The following is a 26,915-nucleotide window of genomic DNA, read 5'->3' as shown; positions in this document are numbered from 1 at the left end:
ACACATCGAGGTCTAGACATATACTCTTCTGGATATCTATTTCCAAGTTACTCTGTTGTTATGTGAGAGGATGGGTGAAACGTTTCCCATTGAAAAAAAAAACATTCATAAATCATGTGTCATAAGGGTAGTGTAGATTATGTATGTTACTAGATAGTTAATCCAAGCCCATCTCTTCCTTCCCTCTCACCACAGTGCAAAATCATTCATAGTACAGTTGAAGAGTATCAGTGTCCATTATACTGTTGCAGAAATGTAATTCCATATAATCCAAAAAAAATCAAGGCAAAGTGCTCCGACTGAACCCAGAATTCCAAGATATATATATGTATGAAGCATTTTCCTGATAAAAATTTCAAAAGGCTCAGCCTCATACTCAATTGATCCGCAAAAGTACAGAACTAAAGACCAGTCCAAAGGCATTGCCTGGAGATTTTATGCTTTGAATGAAAAAGGGTTAAACCTTAGGCTAAGGGAATCGTAGATGAGCTGAAGAAGGTAGCATTCTGCGGTGTCAGAGAGTCAGATTTATGTAATGCCGTTTATTTGAACGGAGTTACCAATAATGAATCCACATTGGAATCAGAATCAGGTTTACGATCACTGACATATGCCATGCAATTTATTGTTTTGCAACAGCAGTCTTGCGCAATACTTAAAATGCTATAAATGACAATAAGGAACAGATGTAAGGAAATTCAATAATTAGTGCAAAAAGAGAGCACTAATAATGATATACTGTTCACGGTTAGTTTATTGTTCCTGCAGAAATCTGATAGGGGAGGGGCAGGAACTGTTCCAGCACATTAAGTGTGTGTCTTCAGGCTGTTGTACCTCTTCTCTGATGGTAGTAATAGGAAGAGAGAATGTCCTGGGAGATGTCCTGGATGCATACGTTTACTTCTTTTTCCACATTTTACTCTCCCTGTATTAGTTCAATTAATTTCAAGGACATATACTACATATGTATATATATTTATGCTGGTTTTAATTACATGAAATTATTAGAGCCTTTTTAGAATATTAGCAGGGTGTCAAAAGGCATTAGGGTGCTGACGCAGTGAGCACTCAGGATAAGTGGCCAGACTCCCAATCTCCAGTGGCCAATAATGCTTCTCAGAAGGATATTTAACTATGAGGAATCAAAAGTCCCTTTGTATCCAGATCAGGTAAAGTTGTGCAGCAAGTGGGCAGGGTTCATGGACTACTTTACATTTTGATCTCAGATTGCATACAAGTGCCTTGGTGGCAGCAATGTTGAAGCTAATGACACTTAGATAACTCACTGATGATTAAATAATTGAAATACTTCTTTCTCACTTTAATAATCATGAAAATTGAGTATTGCAGATGTATGTGTCAAAATTTCAGTTGCATATTCACCGTTTCATGCATGCTGCGCCCTGTAGAAAGCTTGGAACAAATCGGGCATGTATCGAGTAAGTGTTGGTGTGGAATGAATCCTTCATGGTTCTGAATACAGAGGGTCCAAAAGCCAGAACTGATACTACACTGTACCACAATCAACCAAAACACATCACACTGCTGCCCTGCTGCTCTAGTGATCTAAAATGAATTTTAAATCAAAATACACATCTGTTAATCTCGTGAGACCATGGATTTGTGCCTTGGAAGGTTGTATGAAAGACCAGCAGTTGCCCGCAAGTCTCCCCTTTCCATGCCACCGATGTTGTCCAAGGGAAGGGCACTAGGGTCGATACAGCTTGGCACCGGTGTCGTCGCAGAGCAATGTATGGTTAAGTGCCTTGCTCAAGGACACAACACGCTGCCTCAGCTGAGGCTCGAACTAGCGACCTTCAGATCACTAGACTGACACCTTTACCACTTGGCCACACATCAATTGCTTCAAATCTTGCAGTCATATTAGCACTCCCTTTGAGTTAACAGAACAGAGTGTACAAACAGATACATTGACTTAAAACCACATACAATTAGTTTTTCATTGTCAACCAACTTCTGAAACTACCTTAACGAAAACAAATAGCTTTCACTATTTAAATCCTCCATAATGTCTGGTTCTCAGTGAAGGGAAAGTCTGAAAATCCTAACAGCATGTGTTATTTATTTCTCAAAATTTTGTAACCTGTAGCCAAGTATGTGATGAAAGAACAGGCCTCGTGCCAATCATCTTGAAGGAACTTTTAGCAGATACCTGTTAAAAATGATATGGTATATTGAATGGTTAAATATATTCCAGATTACCAACATTTCATTAGAAAGCCGGTTCTTGTGTTTCACTATTCTTTATAGGATTTTGTTGTGGGATTTATGCTCATAGCAGTTAACTTTTGTAAAGTTTAACGAAATGAAGTGCTTAAAATTAATCAAAGTTGAGAATGAAATCTTCTTATTTTACATGAATAGTTACATTGATTTTCTTCATCATTTAGGAGTGCACGATCATCAGCATGAAAAAATTATTACAATTTCGGAGGATGGATTTGTGCAGAGTCCCCGATTTCCTCAGAGCTACCCTCGGGATGTGGTGCTGGTGTGGAGACTAATAGCAGCTGATGAGAATATGCAAATACAGCTCACCTTCGATGAAAGGTTTGGACTTGAGGAGCCCGAGAACGGATTGTGCAAGTGAGTGCCTCATTCTCGGAACACTAATTCAGCTCTTAACAAAGAAATAGATTGCTATTAGGAGCTGAACGCAGGACTCCTTGACAGAGTCTAAAAGTTTGGGTAGATCTTCCAATAGAACCCCAGAAACATGGACCCTCAGTGCTGCTTTCCTGGCCCACTCACCTATTCCCCACCAACACCTCCTCCAACCTGCAGAGCCTTGAATTAAAGTGCCTTTAGATACCGAAGTTTTCAATGCTGAAGGCATTATAGCATTTGTATATTCCCTGTATTTTATTTATGATGTTTCTATAAACATGTAGTATCTCTCAAGTTTAATGCATAATCTCCAAAATTTGTTCAGCTTCCCAGTATTTCCCTAATACCTTTCCCTCTGCATTCCCAATACTTCATATTAAAGTTTAAACATTTCTATCTCATATTATTAATCCAGGGATCTTTGAAATAAGTTCATTCATCCAATTTAAGGAATCAAAGTAAAATGATCTTTTTTTTGCAACATACATCAAAGTTGCTGGTGAACGCAGCAGGCCAAGCAGCATCTATAGGAAGAGGCGCAGTCGACGTTTCAGGCCGAGACCCTTCGTCAGGACTCTTTTTTTTTTATTGCCAATACTACAAGTTCACATCTTACCCATGATTCCTTGGCACAAATTATTTATAAGATTCTTTTTTGAAGTTGAATACAATTTAAAGTGATGCAATGAACATATGCTATTGTTCTCATGTTTAACACATGAAACTGAGGAAAAATATCAACCTTACTTTTTCTTAATTTCAGTGTTGACACGTACTATGGCTTATCAAACCCTGAATACAGATCTTTGTGAGACACAATTATTCAAATCTTCCCAGTCCAACTTTTTCATTTTAGTCTCTTGTCAAACACTGTATTTCCTAGTGGATTAATAATTTGATTGACATATACACTATGGTTTTAAACTCTGTACATACTTCTTGCTGCCACATTAAAGCTGTCAGTATAATCAAAGACCCCAACTCACCCAGACATTCTCTGTTCTCTACTCTCTCATTGGGTAGAAGATATAAAAGCTTGAAAGCATGTACCATCAAGCTGCAGGACAGCTTCTGTCTTACTGTTATAAGGCTATTGTGTCAGCACCTCCAGTTGAACTCTGTCTTTTTGTGTGTTTCCCCCTAGCTGTCAGTCTGTGGTCTTGTATTGCCATGTGCTCCTGTCCCCGCTCCTGCTCTACTCCAGCCCCTGTATTACTGAGTACTCTGTCTCTCATCTGTTTCTCATTATTACCTGTATTACCGCCACCTGTGTCTCATTGTGCTCCACCTATCGTCTGCCTCTCTGTTTATTGCTCAGTGTAGTTCAGTCCTGTGTTTTCACCTGTTTGTTGCCAGATTGTGCCAATGAATTTTCCTGAGCCTTTCCAGTATTTGTATCTGTACTCTCTCCCCTCCAAGCTGATTGCCAAACTTTGCCAGCTTGGTATCAGCTGATCCCTCTGCAATTGGACCTTGGACTTTCTGACTAACAGACCCCAATCAGCTTAGACAACCTCTTTTCCTCCACTCTCACCCTGAACACCGGCGTGCCTCAAGGCTGTGTGCTGAGCCCTCTTCTGTACTCCCTTTTCACCTATGACTGTGTTCCTGTACATGGTTCTAACTCCATAATCAAGTTCGCAGACAACACCACGGTGGTTGGCCTGATCAGAGGGGATGACGAGACGGCCTACAGGGATGAGGTACAGCACCTGACCGCGTGGTGTGCTGACAACAACCTGGCCCTTAACACCCAGAAGACCAAGGAGATCGTTGTGGACTTCAGGCATGCTAGGAGTCACACTCACGTCCCCATCTACATCAACGGAGCTGTAGTGGAGCGTGTATCAAGCTTCAAATTCCTTGGTGTCCACATTTCCGATGATCTCACCTGGTCCCTGAACTCCTCCATCCTGATCAAAAAGGCACAACAGCACCTTTATTTCCTGCGCAGCATGAAGAAAGCTCACCTCTGTCCCAGGATACTGATGGACTTTTACCACTGTACCATTGAGAGCATACTCACCAACTGCATTTCAGTGTGGTATGGCAATTGTCCCATATCAGACCGCAAAGCACTCCAGCATGTGGTGAAAACTGCCCAGTGGATTATCGGCACCCAATTGCCCACCATTGAGGACATCTACCATGAACACTGCCTGGGCAGGGCGAAAAGCATTATCAAGGATGCATCTCACCCTAACCATGGACTTTTTACTCTCCTCCCATCTGCTAGGTACTACAGGAGCCTCTGCTCCCGCACCAGCAGGCACAGGAAGAGCTTCTTCCCTGAGGCTGTGACCCTGCTGAACCTCACATCACAGCGCTAAGCAGTATTATACCCATATTGGACTGTAGCACTTACCGTTTATTCGCAGTTATTTTGTAAACACTATTCTTTTGCACTTCTGGTCAGATACTAATTGCATTTCATTAGCTTTGTATCTGCACTCAACACAATGACAGTAAAGTTGAATCTAATCTAATCTAATCTGAATATCAACTCTGCCTGTTTCCCGATTCTAGTTTTTGCATTTCTCTAGATGTTTTGATCTTTGCTTGAACTTTTATGCCAACTTTGTTGCACCCCCCCACCCCCCACCGAGCACAGTACTTGGTCTGCAATTGGGTCCCTGCTTCAGTGTCCTGACATATTGAATGGTTCTAGATGGACACTTAAGCTCACTATATATGTTGTTATGATTTTACACCTTGTAGTCTACCTGCACAGCACTTTCTCTGTGCGTTTTGCACTTTTTACCTGATACTATCTCAATGCACTGTATAATGTATTGATTTATGTGAACAGTATGCAAGAGAAGCTTTTCACTGTGCATGTGACAATAATAGACCAATTCCAACTCCAGTTAAGTTCCAATTTTGTGAGCCTATCAGAAACCGCCTGGAGGTCTATATGAAGAGTATCCATAGATACAGTATTTTCTCCTTCACTGTTTTAGTTCCTAGTCAGCTTCACTCAATGATTCAGGAGCATCTTCCTCCCCTCTGCCATCCAGTTCCTGAATGGAGTTTGAACACTACCTCACTACTTCCTTTTTATTTTTGTACTACTATTTAACTATTATGTATGTGTGTATATATATATAGTAGTTCAATTTTTTTCTCTATTATGTGTTGCATTGTACTGCTGCTGAAAAGACAACAAATTTCACAACATATGCCGAGGATATTAAAACTGATTGTTAGGGAATGATCTATGTTTTACAAATCCATGCTGCATCTCAGTGAGCAGCAGAAACTTTCTAAGATATTCAGCAGTCTGTGATTCAAAAGGGAAAGAAGGAATCCACTTGGTTCACACTGGCTCTGAGCACCTGAAACCAATTTAGATCTGCCAAGGACCAAACGGAGAGGGGGAAAATGGGTCATTTTGCAGAGGTCCTGGCCCCTGGAGTATCACTTCCAAAGTACCTGGAGTCTGTCTTCCAAACCAGTGGTTTCAGAGACCTGCCATCTTCTGTAGAGTTCCAACTGCACAGCCCTAGCTGGGTGACTTTGCCTGCAGCAGAGAAGTCCAATGTCACCCAGAACTTTATTTCCAAATTATTTCAAGTGATAGCAGATAATTTATGTAATGTAGTTCTGTTACAGTTTGTAGCTCTTTGTTTCATTGGAAAGCTCAGAGGTGCTTTCTCCTTCCTCTTGAGTTTCCCCTTGAGATCAGCAGGTGTCAGAGGCCACAGGAAATGGTAGACTGCACTTAAGTGCTCACCTTGGCTCTTCATGTGAACTCAAAGTATATTTGGGTTGCAAGGGCGGCTACACACGCTGAATGCGTAGCTTTTCTGCAACCAAAGCATAAGAATCCTCATGGTTAAAAACATATTTCTGTGGAATTTGTTCAGCTCCCTCCTTTTTCAGATTGCTTATGGTGCCTCTCAAATCTTATTAGGTGGGCTGTTTGCAAGAGAAGGGTGTCACCTCACTTCTTCACGATTGAGCTTTACCTGGGGTCCTGAGCACGTTGCTTAATGCTTAATAATCAAGGTCAAAAGAACCCCAGTGAAGAGTGCCATCAGGGTCAGCAAAGTGAGATTTTGGTCCCTTGGATGATCAGAGGAACCTGAAGAATTTTCCACAGTGTCACATTGCATGCTGCCACAAACCATGAGACCATTGTCCTTACCTGATGACCTGTAGGAGCTAGAGGGGAAGGATGAAGAGGGAGATGATGGAGAGGAGGAGGTCAGCACCAGCATGGAAATGACATCCTCTTTGGATGTGTTGTCAGTGCACATCGCCTAATCCTGAAATTCTCCTAACTTACCCCAGGAGATTGAGGCATAATTTAGGCAATACCATTGACATAACAAGGTTTTAGAATTTCCATGGGGAACGTGTGAGGAAGATGGTCCAATGTTTGACATCAGTTCTATTTCATCATCACAGTGTGACAATGCCTCCAATTCTGTTTGCAAATGTTTGACATCAGTTCTATTTCATTATCACAGTGTGACAATGCCTCCAATTCTATTTGCAAATGCCTTAGAGGCACATTTCCATCAGAAATTCTGCCAGCTAGACTTTACTTTCCACTGCCATATTGTGTTTTATTGACAAGTTGACAACGAAAGCTTCACCAATCCATCCCTCCACTGGAGATGTCCAAATTTGGGGTGCATCACAAATCTTCTCCCCTGTCCCAGAATGCAGTTGATGTCTTCAGAGAAGAGATTGGCCACCTTGACTGCAAAAGATTGGCACTATCTTTTTATAACACCAACAAGAAAGGATTATTTCTTTTACGTGGATATCAGCAAACTGAGTAGCTACACTATGAGGCATTATGCAATCACTGGCGTCCATTGTGGTCTAGATTTTCAGGGTCTTCTGGAATATGTATGAGTGGCCTGACCTGGGTTTGGAGGCATGTGTGTGTGAGGGGAGAGGGAGGGTGGGAAAGGGGATTTTGTTTTGCTGGTGTGATCTTGTTTTGTTGCTGTTGCTGCTACCCGTGTTGTTGTGTTGAACATTGTAGGCATGCAATGTTGGCACTGGAATGTGTGACAATACTTGCAAACTGCCCCCAGCACATCCTTAGGTTTGTTGGTTGTAAACGCAAGGTATTTGACTCTATGTTTTGATGTACATGTGATAAATAAATCTGAATCGAACTATGGCGTGGGCACCCCACTAGTATCAGCTTTACAGTGAGTTAATTTGTCAGTGAAGGTGACTTTCACTGTATATCTTCCATGCTGTAATGATCTCCTGTCTGTATGACATTTGCTTTTATATATCCTGATCTTAGAGCCGGGGTTCCCACCCTTTTTTATGCCATGGACCGCTACCATTAATCGAGGGGTCCATGGATCCCAGATTGGGAGCCCCTGCCTTAAAGGCTCATATGGCATTTCCTTCTGCAGAAGTGCCCCTAGTGATGTAGAAAAGCATTGATCAGCAACTGTATGTAAATAACTGTCTGGTACTGCTAAGATCAAATGTATCTACTGAAAATAATCCACACTGTGGTATAGTTTCTAATTAATCTTCTTCCTCCACGGAACAATCAAAAACAAATAGAAACCTAAGTACTTAAAGCCAATTAAGTTAATTGATCACATGACCTCTTTAAGTAACTGTTTCCAAGTTACTTACTTGGCCTACCTCTTCTCCTATGGCTAACAGAAAATTCTGTTTGAGACATTGAAGCAGAACGTGGTCGTGAATGTTGCCCACTGCATCACTGCAGCAGTTTTATTTTAATTTATTGATTTTTTTTTAAAAGGATATGGATGTTAATGGCAAGTGCTCATCCCTGTTTTCCCTTAAGAAAATGGTATTGACCCACCTTCTTGAGCTGCTGCAGATATCCTGATGAAGGTTCTCATACAATGCTGTTGGCAGAGGGCTTTCCAGGATTTAGACCTTGCTGTGGCGAGCAAATAACAATATCTTGTTAAGTCAAGATGGCATACGAGTTAGAGGGGAACATCAGCATATGCTTGCAGCCCTTGTGATGTAAGATAAGGAAGTACTGTGCATTTTATGGGTGGCATTCAGTGCAGCCAGGGTGTGACAAGAGGGCAAAGAATCAAGTGCTTATGTTGGTACAGTTATGGTATGCCAATCAAATAGGCTACTTTCTCGTCAATGTTGACCTTCCTGAGAATTGTTAGAGCTACAGTCATCTAGATAACTAGAAGATCAGGAAGACTGTAGATACATAAACACGATGAAGTCTACAGATGCTGGAAATACAGAGCAACACAAACAATGCCGGAGGAACTCTGTAGGTAAGGCAGCATCTATGGAAATGAATAGATAGCAACACACATCAAAGTTGCTGGTGAACGCGGCAGGCCAGGCAGCATCTCTAGGAAGAGGTACAGTCGACATTTCAGGCTGAGACCCTTCGTCAGGACAGTCTGCAGTATTCCTGTTGTTTGCTTTTCTAAAATGAATAGATAGTCAATGTTTTGGGCCGATACCCTTTTTCAGGACTCAAGAAGAAGGGTCTCGGCCTGAAACGCCATCTATCTATTCATTTCCATTGATGGAGACTATATATACAGTTTTTCTTTTCATAGAAACATAGAAAACCTGCAACACAATACAGGTCCTTTGGCCCTCGATGCTGTACTAAACATGTCCTTACTTTAGAAATTACCTAGGGTTACCCATAGCTCTCTATTTTTCTAAGCTCCATGTACCTATCCAGGAGTCTCTTAAAAGACCCTATCGTATCCACCACTGCCACTGTCACCGGCAGGCCATTCCACACATTCACCACTCTCTGCGTAAAAAAACTTACCCCTGTCATCTCCTCTGTACCTACTTCCAAGCATCCTAAAACTGTGCCCTCTTGTGCTAGCCATTTCAGTCCTGGGAATAAGTTTCTGACTATCCACACGATCAATGCCTCTTGTCATCTTATACACTAACCATCAGGCTCTTTACACGTACACATCTTTTTCATTGGCCTACTGAATGTTTCAAACATTTACTCTTTTACTTCAGTATTCTATAGTACTGTGTGCCTTGCAGACAGTTGAAAGGCTAAGCAATGTCAGGAGATGATTTGCCAGCCATGGAATACCCAGCTTCTGATTTACTCTTGTGGCCACGGTATTTATTTGGCACATCCAGCTGAGTTTCCAATCAGTGATGATGCCTGGTACATTGAGGGTAGAGTCAAGGCAAAGGCAATGCCATTGAGTGTGAAGAGTAGTTAATTGTAAATAGATTCCCTCATGTCAACAGTGCTCATTCTCCAGCACTTCATCAAAACACAAAAATGTTACTACACAGCAGGTGGGTGTTTGACTGTCAAGTCAGTATTCAAAATTCAAAGTTCAAAGTAAATTTATTATCAAAGTACATATATACAATGCTGAGATTCATTTTCTGTATGAAAGTGAATACAAGAAAGTAAACACAAGAAACACAATAGTTATCAATAAAAGACTGCACCCAATGGATGGGCTAAGAACCAATCTGCAAAAGACAACAAACTGTGCAAATATACAAAGGAAACAAATAATAAATAAGTAGGCAATAAATACCGAGAACATGAGATGAAGAGTCTTTGAAAGTGAGTCCATAAATTTGGGAACAGATCATTGATGGGATGAGTGAAGTTGAGTGAAATTATCCCCCCTGGTCGAAGAGCCTGATGGTTGAGGGGTAAAAGCTGTCCCTGAACCTGGTGGTGTGGGTCTAGAGACTTGTTATCTTCTTCTTGATGGCAGCAATGAGAAGAGAGCATGGCCTGGATAGTGGGGTCCTTGATGATGGATGCTGCTATCCTGCCGGAACGCTTCATGTAGATGTGTTCAACGGTGAGGAGGGCTTTACCTGTGATGGACTGATGTGTGTCCACTAAGTTTTGTAGGCTTTTCTGTTCAAGGGCGTTGGTCTTTCTGTACCAGGCCCTGATGCACCCAGAAAATATCCTCTCCACCACATATCTATAGATGTTTAGTGGAGAGGATCTTTAGATGACATACCAAATCTTCACATACTTCTAAGGAAGTAGAGGTGCTTGCCATGCTTTCTTCATAATGGCACTTCCATGCTGGTCCCAGGATAGATCCTCTGAAATGATAACACTGAGGAATTTAAAGTTGATGACTCTCTCCACCTCTGATCCTCTGATGGGGTTGGCACATGGATTTCTGTTTTCCTCCTTCTGAAGTCAACAATTGCTGACATTGAGTGAGATGCTGTTGTGGCACCACCCAACCAGATTTTCAGTTTCCATCCCATATGCTGATTTGTTACCACCTTTGACTTTGCCAATGACAGTGGTGTCATTAGCAAACAGATATGGCATCGGAGCTAGTCTTAGCCTCATAGTCATAAGTTTAAAGCCAACAGAGCAGGGGCTAAGCACGCAGCCTTGTGGTATACTTGTGCTGATGATGTTACCAATCCAGACTGACTGGGGTCTGCAAGTCAGGAAATCAAGGATCCAATTGCACAAGGAGGTATTGAGGGCAAGGTCCTGAAGCTTACTGATTGGTTTCAAGGACATGATAGCATCAAATGTTGAACTGTAGTCAACTAAGAGCATCCTGATGTATGTATTTTTGCTGTTCAGGTGTTCCAGGGTTGAGTGAAGAGCCAGTGAAATGGCATCTGCTGTGGACCTGTTGTTAATGATAGGCAAATTGGAGCTCTATTGCTGTATTGGCTCTATGCAAAAGCAATTCAGCTAACAGTTCTCTCCCTCCTTCTGCCAGAGCCCTGTAAATTCTTTTCTTTCAAGTACTTAACCAGATCAGTTTCAAACAATTGAGTCTGTCTGCATGGCTCCATCTGGCAGTGCATTCCAGATACTAACTACTTGCTGTGTAAAATAAATTCCTTCATGTCACTTTTGGTTCTTTTAGTAATAATCTTGATTCTGACTCCTCCAGGTTTTGATTTTTCTTAAATAGGAACAGTTCCTCTCAACATTGTCTGTCTAGACTCTGCATGAGTTTACCCTTGCAACCTCCACTGTACCAAGGAGAAGAACCTGAGCTCCTTCAGGCACTCAATCCTGGAATCATTCAAATAAATCCAATCTGGACCCTCTCTAAAGCCATTATATCTTCCCTAAGGTATGGTGTCCAGAAACGGGCACTGTGGTTCCAAAAACAACAAACTACTGAAGGAATTCTGTAGATTGAGGAGCATCTGTGAAGGCGAACAAACTGCTGATAATCCAGGTTGAGATCATGAAATTAATGAAGTAGGGAGGCTGAAAGTCGAAAGGACCTGGGCTAGATCAGAAGGAGAAGAGAGAAACCGTTCTTTCTGTGCTTCTCTCTCCCCTTCTCTTTCCCTCTCTCTCCCTCTGTCTCTTTCTCCCTCACTTTCCATCTCATTCTCTCTCTCTCCTTTCCTCTCCCTCTCCCTCCCTTTCTTCCCCCTCCTCTTTTCCCCTCTCCGTCTCCTTCTGACCCACCCCTGCCATCCCCCAATTTTAGTGTCTTTTCAATACACATCCCTCCTCCCTTGCACTGCGCCATCACTCATCTTTGCCTTCTTCCCCTCCCTGGTTCCCTCCATGTAGCGCCCACACACCACACATCATATCCCACCGTCTTCTCATACCATCTGCCCTTCATTTCTCCTTCAAATGGTTCTGATTATCACCGTCTTTCCATCAGATTCCAGCACTATATTGATTGTGTCCCTGTTCATCACCCTCCAGTCACTGTCACTACTTTCACTCTCCCCTCCTCCACCCCCACTTCATTTGTCTGACTTTATTTTCCCTTCTTTGCTTTCCATATCTACCCACCTCCACTCACCTACCTTCGTCTTCCACCTCCACCACCTACCTCCTTTACCCACCTCCACTTCCGTCTCCCAACACTCACCTACCTCCATTTCCTACATCCACCCTCCACTTCTGTCTCCCACCTACCTCTGTCTCCTACCTCCATCTCCATCTCACTTTCATCTCCACCCTCCTCCTCCTCCAGCCCCCACCTACCTCCACCCTCCTTCTCCATCTCCTACCCCACCTTCCATCTCCATCTCCCAACTCCACCCTCCACCTCCATCTCCACCCTCCACCTCCATCTCCCTCCAGCCACCCCCTTCCATCTCCTACCTCCACCTCCAACCTCCAGCCACCTCCCTCCATCTCCCAACTCCAGCTCTGCCTCCCACCTCCACACTCCACTTCCAACTCCCATCTCCACCCTCCACTTCCAACTCCCACCTCCACCTACCTACCTCTGTCCCCTCCCTCCCTCTGCCTCCCACCTCCACACTCCACTTCCAACTCCCACCTCCACCTACCTACCTCTGTCCCCTCCCCACCTCTGTCTCCCACCTCCACCTACTTCTGTCTCCCACCTCAGTTTCCCACCTCCACCTTCCACCTCTGTCACTCACCTCCATCCTCCCCCCATCTCACACCTCCACCCACCTACCTGGATCTCTCCTCTTCACCCTCCGCATCCACCAACTGGCTCCATCTACTCACAATTTCTCACTGCTCCTCAGTTCGCCAATCATCTCTGGACTCCTGTTTTAAGTTCCAAGGTAGTAAGGAGATGAATATGTTGGCTAAAGTGAATATCTCCAATAGGATGAGGCCAGGGTTGCCTTGGCTGTTGATGAAATCATGAGGTTGTTAAATCAGTGAGGTAGTTAGAGAGAGAGCAAAGAATGGAGCAGATAAGGAATGTGGGAGATGACTCACACCGGGCAGAGAGAGGAACATGTGTGAATGTCAGGAATGGATACAAAATGAACACTGTGTCTCATTTCTGCTCAGCCCAGCCGATTCCGTGCAGAGCCTTACTTAGTCCTTCTCATAGAATTGGGTATATTCTACTGCCTTTCTCTAATTCACTGCTAAGAAGTCTCTTCATCATTTGGTGTTGTCCACATATATGACACAATTGATCCAACTTATTAAACTCCATGCTAGTTGGAAGTTCACACTAGGCATGGCGGATATTTGCAGTACTTGGTTGTTGGTATTTGTGCTACATCACTTAATTTCCAATCTATTGCCCATCTAGCATTATTGGAGACGCTTTCATTTTTATGGAACTATTAAATGGAATGTTAAGGAGGTTAGGAGTACCATGGCTCTATAAACTTGACATTTTATAAAAACATTGAATCAGCTGACTTGTCCAGAATATATTTTTGTCCATGACTGAAAACTGAAGCAGCAGAATCTAAGCATGTTGAAAGGACCTTGTCAATGCTGATGTCAGCATTCACCGAGATTTCTAGGACTTAATGTTTTTTAATGAGCAGCCATTCAACTTTATTTCTGGTGATAATGGAAGTGCTGGGTTTTCGCCAGGAGATGTTTGATATAGGGTTTGATCTTCATCACTGAGTCAGATATATACAGCAATGAAACCAGCTCTTTAGCCTAAGGCGCCCATGCCAATCATCCCAAAAAAAACATTCTACCTGGATGCATAATGACTTGATATGGCAACTGCTCTGCACACACTTGCACAAAGTTGCAGGGGGTTGTGGACACAGCTTGGTACATCATGAAGATCAACCTGTCCTCCGTAGACTCTGTATTTCTTGCAGAATGATCAAAGACCCCACCCACCCCGGACATTTGCTCTTCTGCCCTCTCACATCAGGCAGAAGATACAAAAGCCTGAAAGCATGTACCACCAAGCCAGCTTCTATCCTGCTGTTATCAGAGTTGAATGGACCTTTTGTATGATAAGGTGGGGTCTCGACCTCACAATCTACCTCATTATGACCTTGCATGTTGTTGTTTACCTGAGCAGCACTTTATTCTGCATTGTTATTGTTTTACTACCATCTACATCAATGCACTGTGTAATGACACGACCTGTATGAAGGTAAGCTTTTCACTGTTTCCTGGGGCATGTGACAATAATGAATAAGCCAATAAACCAATCATCAGCACCAATTCCATGTACAGCCACTTGGCCTGTACTTTCTGTGCCTCGTGTATAAAGGGTTCAAATGTTTTTGAGAGTACATATCGCGCCATTCCTTCAGGTGTTGCGTTCCAGCTTCCAACCATCTTCTGAGTAAAAACCTCTTTCTCAGCCCCCCCAAAATGTTTATTCCTTTCTTATGTCCTCTAGTTTTAGATATCTCTCCTATAGGGATGTCTCCAACTACTTCCCTTATCTATGTCCCTCTTAACTTTATATATCTCCGTCATGTCCCTCGTGAACATTTCTGCTCCAAAATAAACTATTCTAGTCTATCCAGTCTCGGTCCAGAACTGAAGCACCTCATCTCAGCCAACGTCCCAGTGAATCTCCTCCACTCCCTCTCTATGAAATCGTAGTGCAGAATTGTACTATTCACTTCAGCTGTGGCCTAGCCAAACCTTTATAAAGCTGTGCATAAATTTGTTGCTCCCATATTCCATATTGCTGCTAATGATGCTAAGTATCCGAGATGCCTTATTCCTCACTTGTGCTCCTACCTTCAGGAATCCTCAAATTGTACATCAAGGGCTCTCTGTTCTTCAATACCCCCTCGGTGCCACCATGCATTGTGAATGTCATCCCAGTATTAGCCCTCCTTACATTTAATCAGATTAAATTAATTTTACCAGCAGATCAATATCACATTCATATCCAAATCATTAATCTACAAAGGAATGCTGTACAGTCAAAGGAAGTCAGTAAATGTATCTTGCCATTGTCAGAGAGGTCATCAGGGGCTGCATTATTGATCATTTGCATCGTAGTGTTGAGATTTGCTCTTGGCTTTGATGTTATTGAATTATTTTATTTATTCATCTTGAAATACAGCGAGGAATAGGCCCTTCCGGCCCTTCGAGGCACGACGCGCCAACAACCCCTGATAATCTCGATTTAACCCTAACCTAATCACAGGACAATTTACAACGTCCTGTTAGCCTACCCGGAATGTCTTTGGACTGTGGGAGGAAACTGGAGCACCTGGAGAAAACCAACACATTCCAGAGGGACGAGACTCCTTACAGAGGATGCTAGAATTGAGCACTGAACTCTGAATCCCAAACTGTAATAATGATGCGCTAACCGCTACAGTACCGTGGAGCTAAATTATGTCTTTAGGATGATGCTGAAAGTGGCAGGGATAACTTTTAACTTACGTTATTTGTTGAAGCTGCACCCTTTCTAACATGCTGGTGGAGAGAGTTTTATTTGGGTTTTTAGCGCTGGAAATAGTTACATTCCGACATGTCTCATTAGCGGGGCAGCAGTATGGTCGCATTGTTTATTCCAGGGACCAGCTGATTGCGCTAATGCCGGCCGGTTTAGCGAGCAGAGCGGCGGACACCCCGGCTGAAATCTGGAGGAAAACGCACAGAGGATGCAGAGGGGGATCACAATGGCGAGGAAAGAGGACCGGGTCGAGACAACAGAGACTTATGAAGACGAGGACTTCAGTGGGTGGGCGAGTTGACGGCGCTAGCCAGGAGTCAGAGAACATTCCGGGAGAGCGGTGTTATGTGTTTTACTGAAACGTGGCTGCACATGGACATACCCGACAAAACTTTTCCATGGAGGGCTTCCAGACCATTCGGGCTGACCAGAAGTGCACTGTGAGTGGTAAGCGTAAAGGAGTTGGGGGCTTGCTGTTCTGGTTAACAACGGATGATTCAATCCTGATCATATTACGATCGAGGAAAGTGTTTGTAGCCCGGATATTGAACTTTTTGCTGTTGGACTCCGGCCATATTCCACCAAGATACAACACTGGGCATCACGGGAGGTTGTTCCTGCCTGTGGCCATCGAATTTTGCAGCTCCTCCCGTGGAGGGTCAGGCACCCTGAGCCAATAGGCTGGTCCTGGACTTATTTCCATCTGGCAGAGTTTGCATATTGCTGTTTGATTGTTTGTGGTTTTTGTATTTCTATATTTATGCTCTATTCTTGGTTGGTGCAGCTGTAACGAAACTCAATTTCCATCGGGATCAACAAAGTATGTCTATGTCTATGTTTATGTCTATAAGCACCAACCTCACTTAACTTCCAGATCTACGGGAGATGTACGAGGTGAGTCACCAGACACTGATATCTGGCCTGTTATGATAGTGGCATAGGAGGCTGATTATTTTCTCTCAGCACAAGAGCTTTTCAGAGAGCCACCAGAGAACAAGGTATCCACCAGTCAAGTGTGTTACCGAAACTCAATAAGGACGCCATGGTAGCGGACTGGTTAGCACGATGCTACTGCAGCTTGGGCCATTCCCAAGCTCAGAGTTCAATTGTGGCACTGTTCTGTAAGAGGTCTCTGTGAAGGATGTAAGTAATAAAATCATTCAATTCAATGCATCCTCCCTGTGGAATACGTGGGTTTTCCTCAGGAGCTGCGGTTTCCTCCCACAGTCCATGGACGTTCCATGTGGGTGAATTGGTGATAGTAAGGTGTCCGGTGATTAGGGTAGGGTTAATCGGCATTGTGGGGTTGCTGAAGTGGTGTGGCTCGAAGGACCAGAAGGGTGCTGCATCGCTAAATACATTTAAAGATGTACAGTGTATGGGGGCATACAGATCCTGCCCAGGTTACGAATGCCTGACTAATAAACAATCTGTACGTATAGCCAAGTGTTTGGGAGACCAGCAGGATGGACATGGATGGATTGGCTGGCTGAAGCAGACCATAAGCAATTTCCGCAGGTGGGAAAGGGACATTTCTGTGCTGCATCTCCCAACGACCTTCCACTCGTGCCCCATAACCCGCCCACTTGCCCCCCTCCCCAGCTTCACCGTGCTGCAATAATCAGGAGTGGAATGAGCTGAACAGGGCTTGGAATATTAAGCAGACTCACTGAGTCAGAGAGCCCGGCTTTTGATGCCTGTTGACTCTCCCATCACCATTATTTCTGAAATCCTCTTCCCTTACACTGTTGTTGTTAATTTCTGACATTAGAATAGTTTGTGTTCGGACCAGTTCTCCACCACAGAGCCCTGTTATAACCCAAGGACTGCCAGTTTGTTACGCTACGACTTTCTCTTGTTGGGCCACCATTAGCTAAGCTGTGCTGTGTGGTGAAGGAAGGTTATACTAGGAATCAGGGAACATATCTGCAATAACATGGAGCCTTTTTAGCCATGACATACCAAGGGTCTTAACAGCAGTGGGAGAAGGAAATTGACAAGGTACTTCTTGCAGGGATTTCTGGTTCCTTCTATTCCCAAATTGTTATGATTTTACCATCTTTGTAATTCTCAAATCCTGTGATAAAGCCTCAGCAAAAAAGTAAACCAATCTAAGAAAATGTTCTGATGTGTTAAACCACTGCTTAAACAGTGGTGTTTTTGCCTATTTCAATTTTTCTTTTCCCCACTTGTCACTTGCCCAAGTATTTTTTAAGTCTTCCCTCTAGTTGGTAGTTCTTCTGGCTCATATGTACTGGTCTTTGTTGACTGAGTCTACCACGTAATCATCCGTGCTTGACTCATGAATGAGGACAACTGGAGGATCATCTTCAGATTTTGTTCTGGAAGGGTGTACTAGCTCAGAGATTAATGGGCCACAAGAAACACTTGAGTAGTCTTGGTTGCATCAATTGGAAAGAAGCAATATCGTCAATCATGAGCTTGTGGCATCTCTCCTGGCCACCAGCCCTCCAGGCCGTTCACTCCGCTCCAAACCCCACCAAACTCCCTCAGAGACAGCAAAGTGCCAGGTTGCTCAGTCGGTCCATCCACGTGTAAATTACAGATTCTAATCGCACGTAGCCGAGTAATAGAATCATATCTGAATGAAGAAGAAGTAGTTTCAGGAACTATCTGCCAGACATTGCCCTTGGTCACATTGTTTGCTGGCACCATCTTGAAGTCACACACCTGAGTTTTCATCACTACCCTCTCAAAGCGCTTTATCACTGTGGAGAGAGTTCTATTAGATGGTAATCATTTGGGCAAGTAACCAGGTTCTTCGTAGGCTTCGGTATAATTGAAGCCTGCTTGAAGCATTTGGATATATCAGGCTGCCGGTGTGAGAGGTTAAAGATATCAGCACTGATCTTCAGTACTCAGCCAAGGTACCCCATCTGGGCTGGATTCTTTCTGTATGTTCACCCTCCTGAAAGATGCTCTCGCGCCGTCCTCAGAGGCTGAAATCACAGGGTCACTGAGGGCTGTCGGAGTTTGTAAACGACAAATACAAAATGCTGGAGAAACTCAACAGGCCAGGCAGGTTCTATGGAAAGGAATACAATCGACATTTTGGGCCAAGACCCTTCAGCAGGAGTTTGTGAAGGCAACTCCATGTTTTGACAGTCTAAGCATGCATAAAAGGCATTGAGCTCATCTGGAAGCGAAGCCTTGTTGTCACCTATGTGACTTTCACTTTGTAGGAGGTGATAGTGTTCAAGCCCTGCCACAACTATCGAGCATCCCTCAGTGATTCAAGTTTGCTCCAGAATTGCCACTTTGCACATGAGATGGCTTTCTGAAGATTGTACCTGGACCTGTTGTATTTTAAACACAAAATAATCTGCAGATGCTGTGATCAAAGCAACACTTTCAGTACACTGGATGAACTCAGCAGGTCAGGCAGCATCAGTTAGAAATGATGAGTCGATGTTTCAGACCGGAACCCTTTGTCAGGACTGAAGAATGAAAGGTGGGGACTGATTTGAAGAATGCTTGTTGCTTCAGTTGAAAGACCAGTAATTTGAAAGATAAAGGGGTGGGGGAGGGGAAGCATTGACGCCATAGCCCTGAAAACAATGGGTAGTAGAAGAAGGAGGTGGAACTATGAGGGAGGTGATAGGCAGCTGGGGGAGGGGGCAGAGTGAAATAGGGATAGAGGAAGGGAAGGGGAGGGAATTACTGGAAATTGGATAATTCTATGTTCATACCAAGGGGCTGGAGACTACCTAGATGGTATATGAGGTGTTGCTCCTCCAACCTGAGTTTAGCCTCATCATGGCAGTAGAGGAGGCCATGTGTGGACATATCTGAATGGGAATGGGAAGCAGAATTGAAGTGGGTGGCTACTGGGAGATCCTGTCTGTTGTGGCGGACAGAGTGGAGGGCTCGACGAAGCGGTCCCCCACTCTACGTCGGGTTTCACCGATGTAGAGGAGGCCGCACCGGGAGCACCGGATGCAATAGATGACCCCAACAGACTCACAACTGAAGTGTTGTCTCACCTGGAAGGACTGTTTGGGGCCCTGAATGGTGGCAAGAGATAAGGTGTAGGGACAGGTGTAGCACTTACGCTTACAGGGATAAGTGCCGGGTGAGAGATCAGTGGGGATGGACGTGCGGATAAGGGAGTCGCGGAGGGACCGATCCCTGCGGAAAGCGGAGAGGGGTGGAGAGGGAAAGGTGTGCTTAGCGGTGGGGTCCTGTTGAAGGTGGCGGAAGTTGTGGAGGATAATGTGCTGGATCCGGAGGCTGGTGGGGTGGTAGGTAAGGACAAGGGGAACTCTGTCCCTGTTGTGGTGGCGGGAGGATGGGGTGAGGGCCGGTGCGGGAAATGGAGGAGATGCGAGTGAGGGCATTATTGATGACGGTAGAAGGGAAACCACAATCCTTAAAGAAAGAGGACATTTGAGATGTCCTGGAACGGAAAGCCTCATCCTCGGAGCAGATATGGCAGAGACGGAGGAACTGGGAATAGGGAATGGCATTTTTGCATGTGGTGGGTTGGGAAGAGGTATAGTCGAGGTGGTTATGAGAGTCAGTGGGCTTGTAGAAGATGTCAGTGGACAGTTTGTCTCCAGAGATGGAGACCAAGACATCGAGAAAGGGGAGAGAAGTGTCCAAGATAGAGGAAGTGAATTTGAGGGCTGGGTGGAAGTTTGAAGTAAAGTCAGTGAAATTGACGAGCTAAGCATGGATGCAGGAAGCAGCACCAATGTAGTCGTCAATGTACCGAAGGAAAAGTTGGGGAGCAGTACCAGAATAGGTTTGGAGCACAGACTGTTCCACATAACCAACGAAGAGGCAGGCATAGCTGGGTCCCATGCGAGTTTACATTGGTGCTGCTTCCTGCACCCATCTTCTCCTCCCCTCCTTCCGCTGGTCTCTCCAGCCATCCTCTTTTCCATCTCCGTTGTATAGGCGGGAAGTGTTAGATTGCGAGCCATTCCACACCAGGCTCCACCCCTGTGTAAGCACGAGGCCTGCTCCTCAGCCAACGCTCGCTGTGTCCTGAAAAGACACTGGGGATCGCTGCGTTCCGAAAAGGATGCTTGATCTCAGCCAAAAGGCCGGGAGGGGACCTTTTGAACCACCTGTGTAGATATGTAAGAATCCATAACATCTGCCATGCAGATATTTGTTTCTGGTCGCCAGGTAACCAGAGTTTAAACCCTGTGGTGATGCAGCATCTCATTGTGATGTGTCCCACTCGTGTCACAGTGGCCTTGTGATGTCAGGGTTTGACCTCTCCCTGAGTGGTCACATCTCAACACCTCTGTGTTTAGCAAAAACCTTGGTCATTGACTGGGTTACAATGATGCCACGAGGATGAAAAGAGCAGCTGGTTTTCATGGTGACACTGTGTCCGTGACTTTGGGAATGATAGATGTGGGATTGTTCACTCCAGGATTGGCCTTCAGCAGATTCCCAATCTCATTGTACATCTGGTATTTCTAGTTGGGGAACACCATGAATGATTTTGTGGGTTCACACTGATAAAAACCATGGTGCATTGGTTCAGATCCTATGATGAGTCCTTGATCATAGCCCAGTCCACCAACTCAAGCAATCCCATAGCCGCTCCTCTACCTTCTGCAATGTCCTCTTTATTGTCTTTATCTCTGGAGCCTTGCTCTTTAGCCTCTGCCTGTATGCAGGTAGGAGGAGGACAACCACATGATCAGATTTTCTGAAATGCGTCCTAAGCATAGAATGGTAGGTATACCTAATCGTAATATAGCAGTGGTCGAATGTTTTGGGACCCCTATTTCGTCGGATAAACCTGATTGAAGTCTCAGTCTATGATTTTAAAGGTTTAGACTGTTCCTAAACTGGCACCATTCAATATCTTGAGTGCCTGATTAACTTTGGTTTTTGGCGTTTTGTAGACTGCAGTCAGGGTCACGGTAGTGGTAGTGGTGATCCACTTCATTTTTTCACCATCATCACCCACAAAATCTTCACCAAAAGAGCCATGAACCTGCCCAATGGCTCTCATTTGGTGATTGGAGTGTCAGATCTTACTTGAGGGAGTTCTCCATTGCTTCAGACTGTGTGTCCCAGTAAATGCTGGCTTTAGAAAGGTTTACCTCACATCAACTCTGGCTGATTTCTGACAGTCACCAGGATCACCACATTTAATTATGAAAAAGAACAGAACATGGATGGAAGCTGAGTGTCAGATACTGGTTAATTCAGGCACTATTTGACTTCACGAAGAATCAAACTAGGTAGTTCTAAGGTGAGGAGATGTTCAGCACAGCTTTGTGGGCCAAAGGGCCTGTATTGTGCTGTAGGTTTTCTATGGTTCTAAAAATGGAACTGCTTGTTTTCAGACTGCCATTATACATAATTCCCCACCCCCCACTCCATTGAAATCAGAGTGTTGTGGACACTCTGCTCATCCTTTCTGCCAGAACTCTATCCCAGCCCTTGGTTTGGGTGAAACCCATCCTAATTGTACAGTTTTGGTAAACAAGTCACCCACCTGAAACATTAACTCGTAGACTTAACCCACAAGTCTACTGGAGGCCTGGAAGCTGGAGACAGCCTGCCGAGGGGTCAGAGAACTGTGATGTGCGTGGGTGGGTAGGTGGCTGGAATGAAGGAATGGGTCTCATTTTGCTGTTGTTGCTTTGTCATTTATAGTGTTTTGTGTTGTTCTGTCAAGCATCATGGGCATGCTATGGTCACGCAGGAATTTGTGGGTCTGCCCCCAGCACATCCTTGGGTGTGTAGGTCATTAACACAAGTGACACATTTCAATCTGTGTTTTGATATACATATGACAAATAAATCTGAACCTAACTCTGTTGCCTGACGCCGGAGTCGATGTACTCTGCTCTAACTCTGTTCTTTTCAAAGTTGTTGCCTATCCCATCGAGTAATTGCAATATTTTCTGTAACTATTCCTACAGTTCTAGCCCTTTCTGTTCCATAAATGATGCCTGTCATTTACAAAATGGGATCCTATTTTCTTTGCCATTCCTGGACCTTAACTCTCTGTGACACATCACATGTGACTTGGGAGTTGTCCTAATAGTATAACCTGTGAGGCTTCTGTCAATGTCCGAACAAAATCTCTTGCTTGCTGCTTCCTAGGTTAACCAACATTAATCATTATGTCTGGAACCTACCCACCTTTCTTCAATGTCCTTGCAAGCTAAATCAAACTATTCCACACATCAAATACAAGTAGCCGTCAGACTATGGGAGTTTATGAAGGCCTGTAGTAGCCTGTGTGGCCCTTTGATTTTGAATCCCTTACGATTCATAATATTTTTGTGTGTGTGTGTGTGTGTGTGTGTGTGTATATGATTAAAAAGAGTAGTGCAGAAACAGAAATAACAAAATACAAACTAGAAATAGGTTCAATATCCATTTAGAAATCAAATGGCAGAGGGAAGAAGCTCATTCCTGAATAATTGAGTGAAGACTTCAGGCTTCTGCACCTCCTTCCTGACGAGAAGAGGGCATGCCCTGGGTGTTGGGGGTCCTTAATGATGGACCCTGCTTTCCTGAGGCAATGCTCCTTGAAGACATCTTTGAGGCTAGTACCCATGATGGAGCTGACTAATTTTACAGCTTTCTGTAGCTTCTTTCAATCCTGTGCAGTACCCCCCCCCCCCACACACACCATACCAGACAGTAATACAGCTTGTCAGAATGCTCTCCGTGGTATATCTATGGAAATTTTTGAGTGTTTAGGTGATAAACCAAATCTCCTCAAACTCCTAATGAAATATAGCACTGTCTTGCCTTCTTGATATCTGCATCAATGTATTGGGACCAGGTTAGATCCTCAGACATCTTGACACCCAGGAACTTGAAATTGCTCACTCTCTCCACTCTATTGTTTCCTCTCCTCTTTCCCAGTTAGGGCAGCCTCATTTCTTGGCTGCCTTTTTAATAGGCTTCTTTCTCACAGTCCTTATCCTAGCAACTGCATTGCATCTTTCGGATAATTTTCTGCAGATGCTCTGTGTTCCTCTAAGATTATTGATCATAATCGCTGAGTTCTGATATCTCATCTGCCTACAAGGTGTAGTTAATGTTTGCAACAGAACTAGAAGGTGTAGATAATGTTTGCAACAGATGGTCTTGCGTCTTTTTTTTCTTCGTCAGAGAGTTTCCACAGTAATACACAGTAAATGCTTCTCCTTTCCCATTTCCAAGAACTAAGCTGCCACTGTAATATCAAAAATATCTGGTGCTGACATTCTCTCAAATTAAGCCAACTTGGAAATCTCTATCAAAAGCAAAATACTGCCTGACACCACATCTGCTTTGAGTTATTGTGTAGATAACAGTATACTGAGGCTGGAGTCACACTCAGCTGGCTCATTGTTTATGTGCTTGACACTGGCCTTCCAAACCAGACTTTCTAGTTCAAACTCTGTCACAAGAAGACAGGCATAGGCAAATATTCAAAGTGATTCTCAAAACCTCTTGAATAAATGCACTATCCCCACTGACCCGCAGGAATCTCTCCAGCTGTACTTACTATGGAAAAGCTGAGGTTTTTCTTAGAGTAGAGCAGATAGAGAGGAGATTTGACAAAGTGATCAAGATCATATGTACAATTGATAGAAAATAAAAGGATTTAGTTCTCAGTAGTAGGTGACCTAAAGATCAGATGACACAGGTTTAAGATATAGGACAATGATGCAAAAGGGACTTGAGGAAAAGACGTCTCAATGAGAATGTAGTCAATTCAAGTTGTGTTTGTTGTTCTATGCAGATGTATGCCCAGATGCACTGAAAAACATACTAATGGCAGTATCACAGGCACAGAGCATCATATAAACAACATTCACAGGAAAAAACATAAATTAAGAATAAATTATACAGAATTTTACAAGAAAGAATGCAACTAGAACAAAAACACAACAAAGTCCATTATTGTGCAAAGTGATCAAAGTGATCCCAGTTTTACTAAACTAGTGATTGGAGATTTGCCAGTTGGTGCTAGAACTGAATGACTGAATGTTAGTAGCTGATGGTGTTCAAAATTCAAAGTAAATTTATTACCAAAGTACATATATGTCACCATGTACAACCCTGACATTTGTTTTCTTGCAGACATTCAGAGTAAATACAAAGAAACGCAAGAAATCAATGAAGAACTACACACAGTCAGAATAACAACCAATGTACAAAAGACAACACATTATGCAAATATAAAAATAAAATAATAATAACAAATAAAGCAAGCATTATCATGAACATGAGCTGTAGAATCCTTGAAAGTGAGTCCATTGTTTGTGGAATCAGTTTGGTGTTGAGATGAGTGAAGTAATTCATTCTGGTTCAGGAGCCTCATGGTTGGAGGGATGTTTTTGCCAATCTAAGCTGACTGGGGTCTGTAAGTTGGACAAGCCTGCGAATTATTTTTGGGGACACGCAGATCCATGAGTGTCTTTATAAAGTCTGTGATAACTGTGATGTATTCATTCAGATCCTCTGATGAGTTCTTGAACACACCCCAATCCACTGACTCAAAACAATTCCGTAGCCACTCCCCTGCCTCCTGTGACCAACTCTTCATTGTCCTTACCTCTGATGCTTTGCTCTTTAGTCCTCAGATGGAGGAAGAGAGCCCAATGATCAGTTTTCCTGCAATGAGGTCTAAGGATGCAACGGTAGGCATTCCTGATCATAGTATAATAGGATTCGAGTATGTGGACCCCTGGTGCTGCAGGTGATATGTTAATGATAATGGGGCAAAGATTTCTTTAAACAATCCTGATTGAAGACACCAACAATGATGTGAAAGGCAAGAGGGTAGTCTGTTTCTTGTTTGCTAATCACGACACTTAATGCCTCGAGTGCTTGCTTAACATCTGCCTTTGGTGGGATGTAAACTGCAGCCAAGATCACGAAGGAGAAGTCTCTCAATTAGTAGAAGGGATAGAGCGTAAGCAATCGATGTTTCAGGTCAGGAGAACAAGAGTGCTATAAAGCCGCTACCTCTGAGCACCATGATGAGCCTATCATGAAATACTATTCCCACCTTTTGCTTTCCCCAAATGTTCTGCAGATTAATTCTTTCACTAGATCAAGAACTCCTCAGGCGTGATTACCATATCTGGCATGTCTTGAGTGAGCCATGTCTCAGTGAAACAGAGAATGCATCAATTCTCTGACAAAGCCATCTTGCCCTTAGGCATTCTGAATACCTGAAGAAAGATCTTGGCCTGAAATGTCAACTGTTTACTCTTTTCCATGGATGCTGCCTGGCCTGTTGACTTCCACCAACATGTTGTATGTGTTACTTAGATGTTTTATCTTGTTCTCCAGCATGTACATTAACAAAAAAAATACTGGGTAGAGGATATTTCATACCCCGACACTTTAGTCTAGCTTGAAGTCCTCTCTTCTGGTGGTGTCAACGGACCTCCATCAAGTTTGCCAAGTCCTTCAGGAGATTGTGGAATTGCTAATTTGTTTAGATGATTTAAAGGTATGTTTTCTTAAAGGGAAATTACAGGCTGCAGATTGCAATAACAGAAGTTCAGTAAAAGTATATCTATAATAAATATAGGCAGCTTGGAGTTAATGAGGTACTCGAGGAATATAAAGAATGTGAAAAGAATCTTAAGAAAGAAATTAGAAAAGCTAAAAGAAGATACGAAGCTGCTTTGGCAAGAAAGGTGAAAATAAATCCGAAGGGATTCTACAGTTATGTTAGTGGCAAAAGGATAGTGAGGGATAAATTTGGTCCCTTAGAGAATAGAGTGGACGGCTATGTGCGGAGCCAAAAGAGATGGCGGAGATTTTGAACAATTTCTTTTCTTCGGTATTCACTAAGGAGAAGGATATTGAATTGTGTAAGGTAAAGGAAACAAGTAGGGTAGTTATGGAAAGTATGACAATTAAAGAAGAGGAAGTACTGGCACTTTTAAGGAATATAAAAGTGGATAAGTCTCCGAGTCCAGACAAGATATTCCCTAGGATTTTGAGGGAAGTTAGTGTAGAAAGAGCAGGGGTTCTGACAGAAATATTTCAAATGTCATTAGAAACGGGAATGGTGCCGGAGGATTGGTGTATTGCTCATGAGGTTCCATTGTTTAAGAAGGGTTCCAAGAGTAAACCTGGCAATTATCAGCCTGTGAGTTTGACGTCAGTGGTGGGTAAATTGATGGGAAGTATTCTTAGAGATGGTATATATAATTTTCTTTTTTAGACAGTCTGATTAGGAACAGT

The 26,915-nt window shown here is 43.5% G+C and overlaps 1 protein-coding gene across 1 annotated transcript in view; it reads left to right on the top strand.

Moving 5' to 3' along the window:
- The window catches only part of pdgfc (platelet derived growth factor c), a 319,996-nt gene that overhangs the window by 147,107 nt on the left and 145,974 nt on the right, over window positions 1-26,915 (top strand). The window contains exon 2 of the mRNA XM_063045025.1: window positions 2,412-2,607. Coding sequence (XP_062901095.1) covers window positions 2,412-2,607 — 196 coding nt within the window. The remainder of the gene's footprint in view (window positions 1-2,411; window positions 2,608-26,915) is intronic.

The sequence above is a fragment of the Mobula hypostoma genome, chromosome 4, assembly GCF_963921235.1.
Source record: "Mobula hypostoma chromosome 4, sMobHyp1.1, whole genome shotgun sequence".
Taxonomy (NCBI): domain Eukaryota; kingdom Metazoa; phylum Chordata; class Chondrichthyes; order Myliobatiformes; family Myliobatidae; genus Mobula; species Mobula hypostoma.
The sequence above is the reverse complement of the archived record's forward strand: the minus strand, read 5'-3'. Positions and strand labels throughout refer to the sequence as shown.